At 37.2% G+C, this 18920-nt stretch overlaps 2 protein-coding genes across 3 annotated transcripts in view; one reads left to right on the top strand and one right to left on the bottom strand.

Annotated features, from left to right (window-relative positions):
- LOC127849021 (uncharacterized) overlaps window positions 1–18920 on the bottom strand; it is a 330113-nt gene that overhangs the window by 125642 nt on the left and 185551 nt on the right. The window lies entirely within an intron of this gene.
- The window catches only part of LOC127847190 (uncharacterized), a 233394-nt gene that overhangs the window by 62234 nt on the left and 152240 nt on the right, over window positions 1–18920 (top strand). For both annotated transcript variants that reach the window (XM_052378912.1, XM_052378913.1), the window contains exons 21-24: window positions 498–589; window positions 7986–8097; window positions 9721–9789; window positions 10709–10824. In XM_052378912.1, the coding sequence (XP_052234872.1) occupies window positions 498–589; window positions 7986–8097; window positions 9721–9789; window positions 10709–10824 (389 nt within the window). The remainder of the gene's footprint in view (window positions 1–497; window positions 590–7985; window positions 8098–9720; window positions 9790–10708; window positions 10825–18920) is intronic.

The following is an 18920-nucleotide window of genomic DNA, read 5'->3' as shown; positions in this document are numbered from 1 at the left end:
GATTGCTATTTGACCATACACGAGCTCTGTACCTGATCCGCTCGACCTCTACCCAAGTTTTTTTAGATCACTTTTTATGACTGTAGTACGACCATTACGATCTGGTCGTGTGAAGATCTGGTGGCATTTGAGCTGAGGTCCACTTGGTCGAGCTGAGATTGTATAGGGCTCGCGCATAGGTGGAGATGATCAAGTGGAAATTGGAAGGATGGTTGAGTGGACGTCGTTAATGAGTTGTATGGGGGTCGTGTGTTATCGACAAGAGGTCGAGAAGAAGTTGTGTATACACTTTTTAGTCGAGCTTGGTCGTGTTTGGTCGGGAAATTTCGGTGATCGGGATGATCGAGTTGATCGGATTGGCAGTGGGAACCCACATTTAGATACAATCAATCTAAAAGAAGTAGGTTTGAACTAAACTTATTGTTCATTCGTTTCAGATCCTATTTTCAAGTGTTCCTCTATTTCAGATCCTATTGTCAAGTGTTCCTCTATTTCAGATCCTATTGTCAAGTGTTCCTTTAATGCTGTGCATGTATAGCGATATTGTGTGTGTGGCACTTTCTGAGAACAAAGAATTCAGACGGAGGTGGTAAGTGTCAAGATTTGGTTCTAAAACAGGGTTTTTCTGCTTTTATAGAAAGACCTTAAAACGGACCTGATCCCCCCCCCCATTTTTTTGTAATCTCGTAATATCTCATAATCTCTTAACTTTATAACTTTATTTTAAATGATTTTGTTCTCCTAATTTGAATTATTATGAAGAGTTATATTTGATTAGTTTTTCTCAAATCCGTTGACTTAATGTTAGAATTTAATTTTTCCAATAATTCCCAGGAAATGGCAGGATGTGTCAATATTTGTTGAAAAAAATCCCAGTTTAGTTCATTTTGTTGATTAAAAATTCCCAAATTTGCCATTTTATTGATTTAAAAAATCCCAATTTGACCTGACTCCTTTTCCCGAAATGGCTAGGAAAACCCCTGCATGTGCAGTCCACTGATGGACAAATAGGGCTTAATGCATGTGCAGTCAACTGATGGACAAATAGGGCTTAATGCATGTGCAGTCCACTCATGGACAAATGGGGCTTCATTCATGTGCAGTCCACTCATTTAAAAATATGGCTTAATGCATACTGTGCAGTACGCTCATGGAAAAATAGGGCTTAATGCATGTAGAGTCCACTCATGGAAAAAAGTGCAAAATACATGTGCAGTCCACTCATGGCCACTCATGGAAAAATAGGGCTTAATGCATGTGCTGTCCACTCATGGAAAAATAGGGCTTAATGCATGTGAAGTACGCTCATGGAAAAATAGGGCTTAATGCATGTGAAGTACGCTCATGGAAAAATAGGGCTTAATGCATGTGAAGTACGCTCATGGAAAAATATGGCTTAATGCATGTGCAGTCCACTCAGACAAATCAGAGATTGCACAACCCGCTTTTATGTTATGTTTTTTAAAGGAAGTCACTTCTGAAGTCTAGTTTAGGCAGAAATTGTTCAGCACGGGCATTGTTTAATTTACGCATATCAATTCAGTAATTGTTTTTGCGCAATTGGTGTTTTTATTTGATGCTAACAAATACTTTAAAATTGATGACTTAGTTTTGTCAAGTTGTCAATATTATATTAACTTAGGTTCAAGCTTTAGAGATTCAATGTTGCATTTTATTTACCCACCCAACAAATATTTTTCCCAATTGGGAAAGTGTCGTTTTCCAGTACTATATGAAAAAGGAACAAAACTCACTGGAATTAAGCCCAGTTTTTCCAAAATAAAGCTCATTAAATGAGGACTGACTTCAAAACTGTTTGATGTTTCTATATACAATTACACAAAACAAAGTTCTAAGCTGTACTTTGCTCAAATGTCACATTGCTTACTTGAAGGCCCATGGTGATGTACAAGTTGGTCCCCATGAATAGAACAGGCAGGTCTAATTGATACATTATCAAAAGTATCTAATTATGAGAAATAAGTCACAAAAACTGGCGCAAAACATTATTATTGATCTGGTATTATATGGTCTTTGATCTCATTGATAGCAATGACTATCCAGGCCCCTCGTTTTACACTTTTTACGGCCGAATATCGGCGGCTTCCTTTATGAAAAAAGTATACTTTTTCCCCTTTTTTAGCTAAAAATTCCCCCTTTTTTTTATTAAATACTTTTATACCTATGTTGCCAGCTGGTATCGTGCTACTAACCTTTGATTAAATGTATATTTATGTAAATCACATTAAAATATAGCAATTTTAGGTGTTGAATGAATGGTGCAAAGTTCTTCTAAAATTCCCCTTTTCGCCCAAAACGACGCGAAATTCCCCCTCATGAGGGATGTGGGTGGCTTCCCCTGGCGGCAAGAGAGGGCCCTGCTATCTTTCATAACTAACCGACATCAGCGCCCTTAATCTTATCCCTGATATTTCTTGTTTAGACTTAAATACTGGTATGATTGTTTCTAAAAAAGGCACTGCTATTTATACCAGTCAGCAGGTTATACTTTATAAACAATTTTATACACAAATATTAATGAAGAGAACTGTTCACTTTAACTAACAGCATTAGGCTTTATATTATGTGCATTTTCTTAGTAGTATCGGTACCTAAATCTACCAAAAACATTTTCTTTTATTATGGCAAAGTTGGTTTTTTGTATCTTAATTAAGCACTAACATGGATTTTCTTCTCATTTCTCAATTGAATTGTTGTTGATTTCTAAATCTGAGATGCAGACGAGTATTAGGGGTACGGAAAATATATTAACACGTACCCAGCCAATTCAGACTGTACCCAAGTTTTATTCCTGTGCAAAATCCAATGTCGTAAAACGCGCTACGGAATATGAAAACAAATCTCTTTGAACAAAACCTGCCTCAACATGCTTTTTGGATTAGGAGTTTCCATTATATTGCAGGCCCTTTCACAGAATATTGACATAAATATGAACATGATCAATTTGAAAAAACTAGCAGACAACAGCCAATTTAGTGTTAGGATTCCCTGATACTTTTCAGTATATTTTTCAGTACCCAGGGTACATTTATGTATACTTAAGAGTACAAGGGGTATATTTAAGTTGTACCCTAGCAGACAATGACCAATCGAGCTTTACGCAACTAACACCTAGATTTAACTTTATTGTGTGAATTGGCTTCCTTCTTAAAAAGTATTGAAGTCTCAGTGGTGTAATGGTAGCACGTCTGATTTTGCTTTCAAAAGTCCAAGATATGTGTCGTGAATATTATATGAGATTTTAGACGTAACGTTGATTGGCGGTTGCCGCGTATTAGCGCGTTATTATTATTATTATTTGACGTCATATATATTTGTATTGTTGTTGACGGGCAGTTTAATTAAAGGATCGAACCTGAACATTCGTGTTTTGCATATCAACTCAAAGTACACCATTATAACTTCGTGAAATTGGTGCCGTGACCAAACAGTAAAATGCCGACGACAATAGAGAAGTTACAAGGCCAGCGGCTAGGTTTGAAAAATATTATTGACCGTTTCGTCAGTAAAATAGAAGAAACGAGCGATGAAGACGATGACATTCAGTTTCAAGCGCTTATCGAGAAATTAGAAGAAAAAGTGGCATGTCTGCTAGTCCACAATGATAAAATTCTCTCGCTCACCGACGCCGACGCTGCGCCAGACGAGATGGTCGAGGCAGAAGAGTATACCTTCGACGTAGAGGTCAAACTACGAAGATACAAGCAGCGTCTACAGCAGCCTAACATTGGCATCACAGACGCCGCCGATTTATTATCGCATGCATCCGGTTCCGGTAGTCAGCAGGCATCCGCTCCACTACCACCAAACAACCAATGCAGGGTGAACACCAATTCGTCAAACAACAGCGGCCAGTCAGCGCCCGAGATAAGTACATCTAGTACTCATAAATTGCCAAAATTAATACTTCCACGATTTGTCGGTGATATATTACAATGGCAATCGTTCTGGGATTCATTCGAATCGTCAATCCATTGCAATGTCAACTTGACTGATGTGCAGAAATTCAATTATTTGAAAGCACAGTTGGAGGGTACAGCCGCCATGACTATTGAAGGATTTGCACTCACGAATGCAAATTACACGCGCGCAGTTGAATTGTTACGTGAAAGGTATGGTCAACATTGCAAAATTGTTCATGCAAACATGCAAGCGTTATTGAAATTGCCATCACCAACTTCCACAGTCGCGAGTTTGAGAGGGTTTTACGACCGCATGGAAACGTATATCCGGGGTCTTGAGTCGCTAGGACAACATCAAGATATGTACGGTAGCCTATTGGTGCCAGTTGTATTGGAAAAATTGCCGATGGATATACGTAAAAATCTCGCCCGCGTAAACGAGAATAATGACTGGTTTTTGCAAGATCTGCGACGAGCGATTAACAAGGAAATCAACATTCTTGAGATCGGCACCGGAAGTTCCTATGCGTTGCCGGAAGTTAGCGACTACAACTCAACAGCATTGTTTCATGCAAGTGCGAATGGTAAGAAGACTTCATTCACTATTAGCAACAAGTTTGGCAAAAGGAATACGCAAAATTATTCTAGAACATGTGCATTTTGTGATCAAGAACATTTAAGTTGCGAATGTAAAAACTTTCCTGACACTGCTGCCCGAATGAATGTTGTGAAACAGAAACAGCTTTGTTTTAACTGCTTGGGTAAACACCGAATTACAGAATGCAAGTCAAACGGACGCTGTCAAAACTGCCACCGGAAGCATCACACTTCTATCTGTAAGGAGCTACAAAGAAAACCGGAAGTTGAATTGCCGCAATCGGAAGCCGCCGTATTCTTCTCGTCTTCAAAGAGGTCGAACGCAGACGTTGTATTAAAGACCGCAATTGCCACTGTATCGTCGTCTAACACTACAACGGATGCCGCCATATTATTCGACGAGGGCGCACAGCGATCCTTTATCACCAGAAAGCTTGCTGACGATCTTCAACTAGAGAGTGATGGAATAGAGACACTGAGCCTGACGGGATTCGGAGGAAGTAATAACAGAAGATTACAGCAACTAGAACGCACGACAGTGTACATAGTATCGAAGAAAAAGAAAATACCTGTTAGTGTGCTCATTGTCCCCACTATTGCGGCTCCCATCAACTGTGGGTATCTTAGATCGACTGCGGAACTTCCGTATCTGCGGGGATTGAAGTTGGCTCATCCCGTTACAGGTGACACGTTATTTCACATTTCATTACTCGTTGGAGCTGACCACTATTGGGATATGGTCGAAGATCATGTTGTTCGAGGGAACGGGCCGACCGCCGTTAAGTCTAAGATTGGTTATTTACTGTCCGGTCCGATGCCCTCCACGTATTATGTGCCAGCTGATAAGCACATCTTGAATGTACTTGCATCGCGCGCCCCAGAAGACAGCATATTAGAACGTTTCTGGAGTCTTGAGAGCATGGGTATCTCACCTTGTGAACCTGACCGGAAGTCTGTCGAGTACCTACAGCAATACCAAGCGACAGCTATTGAGTACGACAACGGAAGGTACTATGCCAAATTACCATGGAAGCAAGACCACCCTGCTCTACCAACAAACCACAACATAGCCTTGAAGAGAACTGTTGGGGCTATTCAGAGGATGCGCAATGATCCGGAAGTGCCTCGGGCACATGGTGACATCATAGCAGAGCAGGAAAGACGTGGCTTCATCGAGAGGGTACCACTTGGTCAAGAGTCAGTTGAACAAGTGCACTACATCCCTCATCACCCAGTGGAAAAAGAATCATCAACGACACCCATACGCATCGTCTACGATTGTAGCTGCCGTCAGTCACGTGATTCACCAAGCTTGAACGACTGCCTGAAATCAACGCCACCGGCATTGAACGAGCTTACGTCGATTCTTACAATCGTCACAGAAATCGAGGCTGTTCTTAACGATCGGTCATTGACGTATGCATCAACAGATCTAAACGACCCCGCGCATATCACGCCGTCGCAGCTGTTATACGGTCGCCGAGTTACAACGCTGCCACACAATGACGTCACATTCGATGCCGGGAGTACTGTCGCTGCAGCCGATCATGCTACATTTAACCGCATGGCAAGGCGACGTGAGCTGCTCATACAACAGTTCTACAGACGCTGGAAGACTGAATACCTGACGTCACTCCGCGAGCACCACCGGGTGTCTGGTTCCGACACGCAGACGATCAACACCGGGGACGTGGTGCAGATCCATGATGATGGCCCGAGATGTCGATGGAAACTTGCCGTGGTCGTCGATGTTGTTGCCAAAAGGGACGGGCATGTTTGCGAGGCAAAAGCGCGAATCAGTAACGGATTGTATACCATAAGGCCAATAGCGAAACTTTATCCACCGGAAGTGATGTGCCAATAAAAACTGATGGACAATCATGATATTGTTGTGATAGACTGTTTTTAAATATTTAAGCATTTTGTTAATATGATTATCGTATTCGTATACTAATGTGAAAACTCTGTTTTATCATTTTGCGGCCCCCAGTATGTCGTGAATATTATATGAGATTTTAGACGTAACGTTGATTGGCGGTTGCCGCGTATTAGCGCGTTATTATTATTATTATTTGACGTCATATATATTTGTATTGTTGTTGACGGGCAGTTGAATTAAAGGATCGAACCTGAACAGTCGTGTTTTGCATATCAACTCAAAGTACACCATTATACCTTCGTGAAATTGGTGCCGTGACCATATCAACTCAAAGTACACCATTATAACTTCGTGAAAATATGCATTCTGGACAAGTACTTTTTTATCACAATTTTTTCTTGCTTTAATGATAATCTGGTACTACTCCAAATATTGGACATTTGTTAATTTTTTTTTTTACATCTTTATAAACAATATGGGTTAGATTTATGGACTTTGTACTTCATTGTGTTTTAATGTGGCTTTTCTGCTTAACCAGGCAATAAAATTCAGCCATTACTTATTAGTTTGAAGTGAGATTCCAATGTCTTGCATGTCGGTTACATTACATTCACCTCTGTGTTGGGCTCAGAACAGACTATTGTTATGAAAGCGTCTCATTCATGTCATGATCATACCAAGCGTTCATCATTGAGGTTTCAGTATTCTAAACAATCTCTTGCACGACGGTTACATTGCATTCACTGCATTAAAGAAAACAATCTCATACCATGATATCTTATATCAGTCTTAATTCATTATTATAAAATTGATATGGTTTTTTGATGTTAAGAAACCAACATAAAATGGCATCCTGAGCCTTACGCAGAGTTGTATGTAAGAGCAAGGAACGACAACTCTGCATGGAGATTGGCGAGATACATTGGCTATTATTCTAACTTAAAACTGTGTGTGTCTTCATGCAACACATTAAAGTTTTGATAACACTGGCTTTATTTCATAAACATAGTCAAGCTCATAGTGAATACATAACTTTTTAATCAGAGGGCAGTCCAAATATCTGTTGAAAATGGCGACTTCTGTAGATTCAGTTAATGAAAGTTCAGACTTTGTGAAGGACTATTCTTGTGTTGCTTAAGAAAGTAAAAATATAGAAATAAGTGCTGATTTCTTTTGTGAAACATGTTTGAAGTGTTTCTGTCAAAAATGCCTTTATCACCATGATCAAATGTTTGTAAGTAAAAAAAATAAAAAATTCTCATCTTTAAATTCTAATAAAATGATAAATAGCATGTGATTTGATCCATAGGAAAAATTGCTAATTTCAGCCCCGTTTTTCTACAGCAAGGCTAATTTAAGCCCTTGTTTCTACAGCAAGGCTAATTTAGGCCCCGTTTTCCTACAGCAAGGCTAATTTAGGCCGCGTTTTCCTACAGCAAGGCTAATTTAGGCCCCGTTTTCCTAGCGCAAGGCCTATTTAAGCCCGTTTTCCTAGACCAAGGCTGATTTAAGCCTGTTTTCCTAGAGCAAGGCTTATTTAAGCCCCGTTTTTCTAGAGCAAGTCTCATTTTTAACCTTTATTCAAGGCCTCTGGTGATGTACAAGCTGGTCCCCATGAATAGAACAGGAAGGAGCAGCCCCGGATACGTGATGCCCCTGCAGATGTCACATCCTGTAGACGAGGATCATACACACGAGGTTGGTAGACAAACAATTTTGAGGGTTGTCTTAAGTGTAGTTGAGAAACAAAGAACAATATGTGGTTCATCACAAGAGGTTAATGGCAAAACTTATTTTAGTTTGGTTTAAGCCTATTTTTTTTGGCTCAATTGCATAGAGAGCCTTAGGCTTATTTGAAACGCTCTCTAGTCCGTTTCCTGGGACTAGAACCAGTACTTTGTGTTTATTGGGAAGATCTAAAGGACTCTCTCACAGTGGGGATTGAACCTGTGACCTACAGATTGTTAGGCAGACACCATATACACAGCACCACGGCAACCTTTTTTTGACAGCTGTCCAAATGTAGTTGAGTAAAGGAGAATGATATGTGGTATTTCTCTTTAATAACGTGTTTATCAAAAACTAATTTGACAATTTGGTCACAGCTCCCACCATGCAACAACATAGCCATGCAACCGGGAGGTCACAGGCAAGACCCCACAGTTTGAACTATCTTTAGGTCAACCCATACTGGTTCTAACCAGGTAACAAACTCGAAAGAGTTTCAATAAACCTTTGGCGTTTGCTGCAATGGAGCTTAAATAAATAGGTTTAAACTTAACCCATTTATGCCGAGCTTCTAGAAAAAAGGCCTTGGCAAACAGCTTAGACCCAGATGATACGCTGCATGCTGCAGCGCCTCATCAGGGTCTTCGCTGTTTGCTTAACGAATTTCTGTAAGAAATATTCTAAATATAGAAATAAATATACTAGACATCCCTAATTTTGGAAATAAATTGATCCAATTTAGAAAGATGAGACTAGGCATAAATGGGTTAAACTAAGAGGATGGTAGCTAAAAAATGGTTACTTTTCTACACTAATTTGACATTAACAAGAGGCTGGTAGCCAAATGATTTTGAGGGTGGTCCAAATAAGGTGGAGACAGGAAGAAAGCTATGTGGTATTTTGCTTGTTTCAATGTATAAGCCGTAAACTGGGAAAATGAGGCTTGATGCATGTGCTTAAAGTGTATTCAGATTAGCCCGTGTAGTTCACACAGGCAAATCAGGGACAACACTTTCATCTGAGACTTGAATTTTAGCCAGGCTGTTTTCGGAGAAAACCCGAGCTATTGTCATAGCCAGCTCCTCGTCAGCCGTTGGCGTCGTGCTAAAACCTTAACATTGGCCATAACTTTTTAAATATTGAAGATAGCCCCTTGATATTTGGCATGCATGTGTATCTCATGGAGCTGCACATTTTGAGTGGTAAAATTTCAAGGTGAACATCATCCTTCAAGGTCTAGGGTCGAAAAAACAAAGTCAAGGGACGTAATAAGCTTTAAATTGACATAGTTATCTGACCTGCCCACGTATATATTTTTGTTAAATAAATCAAAGCGGCGCAGTCGGCGGCATTGTGTTTCTGACAAACACATTGTGTTAAAATTTCAAGGTCAAGGTCATCCTTGACACTTACCTGGATTTTTGCTAAGAAGGGACTTTCTTTAAACAGAAAATATCATAGAAGCGTAAAGTGTTGTCCCTGATTAGCCTGTGCGGACTGCGCAGGCTAATCTGGGACGACATTGCGCACATGCATTAAACCCCTTTTTCACAGAGCACGGCCCAAATGATATTACAGTGTCTTTTATTTCAGCTGACTGCCTTGGACAAGTGCCCCATGATCAACCTGGTCGTGACGTCGGGAAAGGACGGTTTTGTAAAGGTGGGCGGTGTAATTTTCAAGCATTTTTAAAATGGGGCCGGGTCCCTTTAGACTGGGAAAATTTACAGCATTTAGACTAAAATTGGGAAATTAGTGTTGTCTTTGTTTTGTTTCTAATAAGTGCTTAGAAAAAAGAAATTAAGTAAGGTTCAACTTTTATAGCTGGATGAGAAATGAACAAAATGATGAGATAAAAAAATAATTTTTTTTTTTTGAACTTTCAATTGGGAATTTTTAGGTCCCATTTGGGAAAATTACATACTTTTTTTCCATGAGCAATTTCGCCAAATAATTAATCAGATTTTGAATGAAAAAAAACACTGTTGGGTGTAGTAAAGCTTCAAATACATGTAATATAGAGTGAATTTAAGTATTCCAAAATAGACATTTATGAAAGTTTTAATTAATCATGTTATGAACCAAAACATACATATATTTGTTAATATTGTTTACATTTCCATTAAAAATATTTAAGTAGAAGACATAGCGAGACAATTTAGAAACTACAAAGTACACAAATTTACAAAGGGCAAAAATTAAAAAAATGTAGAGCCTAAACTCGTGTTTTTTAATATTTGGGTTGTGAGACATCATTGTTAATAGATTAAAAAGAGAGATCTAATATTTGCACTGATTGGTCAATTAATTCAATTGACAAATGTTATTTTGCCATGACGCACAACTTGGCTTCTGTAGGCATATTACTTTTTTTGTGCAGTGTTTTATTTCACAATTTTCAGAACGGGGCCGGGTCCCTTTGGATTGGGAAAAATAATAGCGGCGTTTTGATTAAAATTGGGAAATTAGTGTTGTATTTTTACTAAAAATGTTTCAAAATTGAGAATAAAAGTGTTGTCATTATTATATTATTATTTTATTCATTATTTAATTAATTGATTAATAATAAATTATATTGAAGGTTTGGTCCAGAAACAATGAGTTGCTCAGGGAGATGAACTTTGCCACGCCCATCTACGCTGTGTGCTTTGCGAACGACAGAGGCGACATTCTTGTTGGATATGGAACAAACGTCTGGTATGTATTTTAGAGAGATGGGCAAATATCGAGGGCTTTTTTTCTTGATTTTATGAAAGGGCCTTGCCTTCCATTTTCGGAGTAAAAATTATTGACATAACTGACAAAGTGGAATTTTTTCCCAAAAGCAAGATGGAAATTTGGGGAAAATTGCATCATTTTAAAGAAATTCTTTTAGGGGAAGGGGCTTTTTCTTGGAGGAAGGTGCCTTTATAAGGCCCATACTAAAGAAGGAAAAAGCCTGCATTAATACAGTTGGTGAATAAAACCTATACAATAAACGACTGCAATATGTATCAAGAAAATTGGAATATAAATGCTATTTGTACTGAAACTGTATGAAGACTTACTGTAATCTTTATAAAGACTATGGGACAAATAACTGCAATATGGTTCAATACTATAGGGAGATAACTGCTATTTGACGGAGGATTTTTGTTGGATTTGGTGGAATATTGCTGCAGAAGGAGAACAATGCCTGGATTAATATTACTTACCCAATGTTGCTCAATTTGTTCACTTACTTGATACGAGTCCATTGCCAGAGGGGGGGGGGGGTTGTTGTCATCTTCTATGACTGTGCTTGCTGTTCTTGTTAATTTTTTTTATTCAGCTGACTCATTTTTGGTAAGGCAAAATTTTATTTGCATGTAATTCAGGTTATTCATGTATTTCACCCTTTTCCACTCAGAAGCAAAGTAAAAATGGCTATGTGCAAATAGCATAAAACCAGAACAGCCTGCATGTAACTTGAAAACTTGAATCTATAGTAAGAAAGGTCTTAAATATAACTTTCTTAGGGACTACAAACGCATGAAAATACGTATCTAACAGGTAAAGGGTTAAATCTTAGGTTTTGAATGTAAATATAGATACATTTGAACTGATCAAAGCGAAGCAATCCAAATGGTTAACCTCATGCGTGAATAACTAATATTAGAGTTATCTAAACCTGGCTCGTTATTGATGTGCACGAAAATCTCAGACTGAATAGGTTGAAGTATTTCTTATTTTGGGAGGAAATCATTCATTATTTTCTCAGAATTCCATTCCATAACATCGAAAAACAGTCTAATTACAATAAAATATATCAAATTTTCTTCTGCATTCGATGATTTAATCTTGGCAGAGCACGAACCCCAAACATTGTTTTACCATTAAGACTATAAGTATGCTAAATGTCTGTGTTGTCTTTAAAGCGAGATTATACACTTTTTTACATGTGTTAAATTGTAATATATTGAAATAATATGTTACAATAACACAAAATAGGCAAGAAAAATTATATATTAAAGCCGAATTTCATAAAATGCAGCAAAGACAAATTAGCGCCCCGAGCCGATTGTGACGTACATATTTTCCTACAATAACCGAAGCATTCGTCTTTGTATTAGGATCGGAGTTAGTGTTCGTGTGTCCTATTAATAGATATCGTTGAAACCGTTGAACTAAGTTTAGATTCACATTGTACATGTATGGTATACATGCTTGCGAATTAGGCTGTACAGCCGTTTTCAATTTCAGAATTAAATATCTGGCTTATTTTGCATTTTTCAACACATGTTCTTCTTAATTTATTTTATTTTAATTTATATTAAATATATATATATATAATAAGTTTTTACACATTTTATATAAATTCATAAATATTAAACAAAATCGTATACTCTCGCTTTAATACACTTAGTGCTGCAACAATATACCGGTATATCGGTATATATCGCTATACGCAATCCCCATATTGTATTGCGATACGATTTTCATCATACTGGTACGAACATTCTATAAAAATTCATCCACATTTAGTCCGGAAAAGCCATCCGAAATAATGATATCAAGGTAAACAAATCAATGTTTAGTAAAAATAAATTGTTATGTAAAAATAGCATTCTAAAAAGTCTATTATACGGAGTAGCGTTGTAACATGTGAGTCCTCAAGATCTACTTCTGCATGCCATACTGTTAAATTGAAGATGAAGCTTATGATAAGAATACGAAACAAAAAGCAATTAATTACATAATAAAAATGCAAATTAGCGAGTTATAATTCTGGTACAAGTTAGCAATATATTGCAATATGTTTTTTTGAACTGACAATATATTGCAATATGTTTTTTGGCGTATTGTTGCAGCACTAAAAGCACTACAAGATTGTACCAGAAGAATTGTATGACTACGTCATGCTTTGGGAAAAACAGGGCTAAATGCTTGTGCGTAAATTGTTTTCACAGATTAGCCTGTGCAGTTAGCACTGGCTAATCAAGGATGACACTTTTTTTTTTTATTAGCTCACCTGAGGGCAACGTGCTCATGATGAGCTTTTGTGATTGCTTTTTGTCCGTCATGCGTTGTCCGTCGTCCGTCGTGCGCCGTCATCATTTGCCTTGTTAACTCTCTAAAGGTCACATTTATTGTCCAATCTTCATGAAATTTTGTCAGAACATTGGTCTAATGATATCTTGGATGAGTTCGAAAATGGTTACGTTTGCTTGAAAAACATGGCTGCCAAGGGGCGGGGCATTTTCCCTAATGTTGCTGTATATGGCTATAGTAACATCTTCTTAAAACTCTAGGGGCCTAATTTATAGTCTGATCTTCATGAAACTCAGTCAGAAGATTCATCCGAATAATATCTTGGACGAGTTCAAAACTGATGCCGGTTGGTTGAAAAACATGGCCGCCAGGGGGGCGGGGCATTTTTCCTTATATGGCTATAGTAAAATCTTGTTAACACTCTAGAGGCCACATTTATTGTCCAATCTTCATGAAACTTGGTCAGAAGATTCATCCCAATAATATCTTGGACGGGTTCAGAAATGATGCCCTTTGGTTGAAAAACATAGCCGCCAGGGGATGGGGCATTTTTCCTTATATGGCTATAGTAAAACCTTGTTAACACTCTTGAGGCCACATTTATTGTCAAATCTTCATGAAATATATGGTCAGAAGATTTGTCTTATTGATATCATAGATGAGTTCAACAATGAATACGTTTGCTTGAAAAACATGGCTGCCAAGGGGCGGGGCATTTTCCCTAATGTTGCTGTATATGGCTATATACATCTTCTGTAAACTCTAGGGGCCTTATTTATAGTCCGATCTTCATGAAACTCGGTCAGAAGATTCATCCCAATAATATCTTGGACGAGTTCAAAACTGATGCCGGTTGGTTGAAAAACATGGCCGCCAGGGGGGCGGGCATTTTTCCTTATATGGCTATAGTTAAATTTTGTTAACACTCTAGAGGTCACATTTATTTTCCAATCTTCATGAAACTTGCTCAGAAGGTTTGTCCCAATGATATCTTGGATGAGGACAGAAATGGCAACCTTTGCTTGAAAAACATGACTGCCAAGGGGCGGGGCATTTTTCCTTATATGGCTATATATGGCTATAATATATAGTAAAATCTTGTTAACACTTAGACTAGAGGCTACATTTATTATCTAATCTTCATGAAACTTGGTCAGAAGATTCATCCACATAATATCTTGGACGGGTTCAGAAATGATGCCCTTTGGTTGAAAAACATGGCCGCCAGAGGGCGGGGCATTTTTCCTTATATGGCTATAGTAAAACCTTGTTAACACTCTGGAGGCCACATTTATTGTCCAATCTTCATGAAATATGGTCAGAAGATTTGTCTTATTGATATCATGGATGAGTTCAACAATGGTTACGTTTGCTTGAAAAACATGGCTGCCAAGGGGCGGGGCATTTTCCCTAATGTTGCTGTATATGGCTATAGTAACATCTTCTTAAAACTCTAGGGGCCACATTTATAGTCCTATCTTCATGAAACTCGGTCAGAAGATTCATCCCAATAATATCTTGGACGAGTTTAATAATGATGCTGGTTGGTTGAAAAACATGGCCACTTTGGGGGCCGAGTTCAAAAATGATGCTGGTTGGTTGAAAAACATGACCACCTTGGGGGGCGGGGCATTTTTCCGTATATGGCTTTAGTAAAACATTGTTAACACTCTAGAGGTCACATTTATTTTCCGATCATCATGAAACTTGGTCAAAAGATTTGTCCCAATGATATCTTGGATGAGTTGAAAAATGGTTTTGGTTGCTTTAAAAAAATGGCCACCAGGGGCATTTTTTAGTTATATGGCTATATATACCTTTAGTAAAACCTTGTTAACACTCTAGAGGCCACATTAATTGTCCAATCTTCATGAAATTTGGTCAGAAGATTGGTCTCAATGATATCTTGGATTAGTTTGAAAATAATTATGTTTGCTTGAAAAACATGGCTTCCAAGGGGCGGGGCATTTTTCCTTAAATGGCTAATTATTAAAATCTTGTTAACACTCTAGAGGCCACATTTACTGTCCGATCTTCATGAAACTTGGACAGAAGATTCATCCAAATAATATCTTGGACGAGTTCAAAAATGATGCCGGTTGGTTGAAAAACATGGCTGCCAGGGGGCAGGGCATTTTCCTAATATGGCTATAGTAAAACCTTGTTAACACTCTATAGGCCACATTTATTTTCCGATCTTCATGAAACTTGGTCAGAAGATTTGTCCCAATAATATCTTGTTATCTCAGTTGAGCGACTTTGGCCTTTCAGGCCCTCTTGTTTATTTAAAGGATTAGTCTTTTCTAAGCCAATATCCAGTTTAAGCGAAATGTGTAGTCCCTGATTAGCCTGTGCATGTAATTATTGCATAGACTAATCTGGGACAACACTAACGGCACATGCATTTAGCCCCATTTTCCCAGAACAGGTCTTTATATTTAATATTTTATATAATACTGCACTGATGTGGGTGTTACTATTAAACATTATTATTGATCTATTGAAATCTATATAAATATTAACATAAATGAGCCTTTTAATCCATAGCACAGCTTCGTGCCATATTTGGATATTTCCATTGATTCTGCCTCTATTTTGAGAACTCAAATAAACTGCTCAGCTATGTCATTGTTGACTCGATAAACAAAGCAAAAAAGTAGCAATTTATTATCGACAAAAACTTTAATTGCAGGCCGTATGTCATACTATTATTTAAAGCGTGCCTTAGATAGGGATGCATTATTTGAATTCAGCGGAATGTATTGGTATCAATTTTATATCTAATCCCGTCAGACAATTGTTTCTATTGAGGAGTTTAAATTGGGTGTAGTATCTATCTTGATTGATTATGCTCAGTTATTACAATTTTTCCATTGTTTGTTAAGCCTGTAATACACTGGGGATGGAACCCAAAGAGAATAAGAGCAAATAAAGCCAAAGGAGATGAATATAAGCACAGATAAATTATGTTTAACATGGATGAAATATGTTTCAAAGGATAAAACATAGTGACAGTATTGGATATTATTAGGCAACTCAGTATGATATATATTTTTAAACTTACATTTATTTGTATACACAATATGTTATCTTGATTCTAAACTTGTGATATAAAATGAAAATTTCAGTTAAAAAAAAAAAACTTCAGAAAAAAATATATTTATTTATTTATTGTCTTCTTAGATTGTTTAAAAGAACAATTTTATTGCAAATAATATATCTTCAATAAAGCAAAATGTCCAATAAGCATAATGATTCAATAAAATCAAAATTATTTGTCAGGGTTTTTTTACCACTTTTTGGGAAGATAGCCCATGGCTTTGGAATTGGGAATTTTATCGGCATTTTCATGAAATTGGGAAAATAAATTCATTAGCCTTTTTTTCCACACGAAAAGTCCACTAATTAGGGAAATACTAAATTTGATTTAACTCTTTATAATCATTCAAATTAAAAGAAAAAAATCATATAATACTTTTTTAGATGTAATTTAATTAAAATTGAGATAAAATACACATGAGACTTCTTTCTAAAAAAAAAAAAAAAAAAAAAAAAAATTTTTTTTTTTTTTTTTTTTTGAAAATTGGGAATTTTTTGCCACATTTTGGGAAAAAAGTATACTTTTTGGGATTGGGAACATAGCCGAATTTCGGCTATAAAATCGGGCCAAAAAAAACCCTGTTTGTAATTTGTTTTTGAGCACTTGTCTGATTTATCATGTTATGTAATGAAACTAGAATGTGATACTTGCCCAACCATATATTATCAACATATACTTGCACAATTTTCATTTTGATATGCCACATGCCTTGGGAAAGTTGAAATATTGTGAAGACTGAAGTAGACTTGAATGACAAATTTCCTTTTGTGTGTCATAAGAGAATAAATATTTGTGTACCGAACGTTAAAACATATTAGAGTTGGAACAAAACAGCAATACACTGAAACTACCAACAAGGGTAAAGAATTATTATCCCCCGCCAAAGGCAGAGGGATATAGTTTTGGCGTTGTCCATCCGTCAGTCTGTCAGTCAGTCAGTGTGTTCTTCTGTCACAAACATTTTAGGGCTATATATCAGAAACTATATAAGATTTCAAAATGAAAATTCATATGTGTATTGATATAAATGAGGAAAAGGCGGGGGATATCAATTTAACAACTTTGCTTGTTAGAATTAAAACACAGATTTCATTAAGATATCCTTGCCCACACTATATACTGCTAGAACTGTTTTCAAGAGGAATGTGTTTATCCTGGCCCACACTATAATATACTGCTAGAACTGTTTTCAAGAAGAATTTGTTTATTCTGGCCCACACTATATACTGCTAGAACTGTTTTCAAGATATCCTGGCCCACACTATATACTGCTAGAACTGTTTTCAAGAAGAATGTGTTTATTTTTATGCCTACACAGAGTGGGATTCATTATTCTGTATCATCATTCGGTACTTTTTTTGTGTCATCAGTCTGTACTTATTCTGTAGCATTGGTCTGTACTTATTCTGTATCATCAATCTGTACTTATTCTGTATCATCAGTCTGTACTTATTCTTTGTCATCAATCTGTACAAACATGTATTCTGAATCACCAGTCTGTACTTATTCTGAAGCATTGGCCTGTACTTATTCTGTAGCATTGGCCTGTACTTATTATGTAGCATTGACCTGTACTTATTCTGTATCATCAGTCTGTACTTATTCTTTGTCATCAGTCTGTACAAACATGTATTCTGAATCACCAGTCTGTACTTATTCTGTATCATCACTCTGTTCTTATTCTGTAGCATAATGACCTGTACTTATTCTGTATCATCAATCTGTACTTATTCTGAAGCATTGGCCTGTACTTATTCTGTATCATCAGTCTGTACTTATTCTGAAGCATTGGCCTGTACTTATTCTGTATCATCAATCTGTACTTATTCTGTATCATGAGTCTGTACTTATTCTGAAGCATTGGCCTGTACTTATTCTGTATCATCAATCTGTACTTATTCTGTATCATAAGTCTGTATGGCATGACGCTTCTGTTTTAAACTTGTCTATAACAAGTGGGTGGACTTTGCTCATATATTTACAGTTAAATAGCCTAAATGTGTAGTTGATTTTATCGAAAGGATTTTGGGTCTCAATGATTTTTTGCAGAATTATGGCCCTTTGTCTGATTTTCCAACATAACTTGAGCCTCGCTCTGTGAAAAGGGGTTTAAAAGCATGTGCTTTAAGTGTCGTCCCAAATAAGCCTGTGCAGTCTGCGTAGGGTAATCAGGTGGACACTTTCCACTTAAACTGCAGTCCCCACAGGCTAATGAGGGACGCCACTTTCCAAAATGATGATAGTTTTGTTTAAAGAAAGTCTCTTCTTAGCAAAAATCCAGTTTAGGCGGAACCTGTCACCCTGATTTGGGACGCCACTTTACTCACATGCAATAAACCCCCTTTTCGCAGAGCAAGGCTTGTATGAATATATGTACTTGACAACTTATATTATTTGTTCATTTGAGACAAACACTCATTACTAAGGAACATGAATTTTCAACGCAGTCAGTGGAGGCGCCACCCCTGAAGGCCAATGTTACATCTTACAGGCAATCAAGCATGCAATTTCAGCATAAACTCTATGAATAATATATATACTTGCTTTCCTGGAAGTGTGAAAGTTGTAACATGTTTGTTTTGTGAATGTTTTAAGTTTTGGGGAGCCATCAAACACAGGTAGGATGATTGGATGTTTAAATTATTTAAAAAAAAAATCACTTGTTTTAGTTATTGTCTAATTT

The sequence above is a fragment of the Dreissena polymorpha genome, chromosome 10, assembly GCF_020536995.1.
Source record: "Dreissena polymorpha isolate Duluth1 chromosome 10, UMN_Dpol_1.0, whole genome shotgun sequence".
NCBI classification, from domain to species: Eukaryota; Metazoa; Mollusca; class Bivalvia; order Myida; family Dreissenidae; genus Dreissena; species Dreissena polymorpha.
Note: the sequence above shows the minus strand (reverse complement) of the source record. Positions and strands in the feature narration are given on the sequence as shown.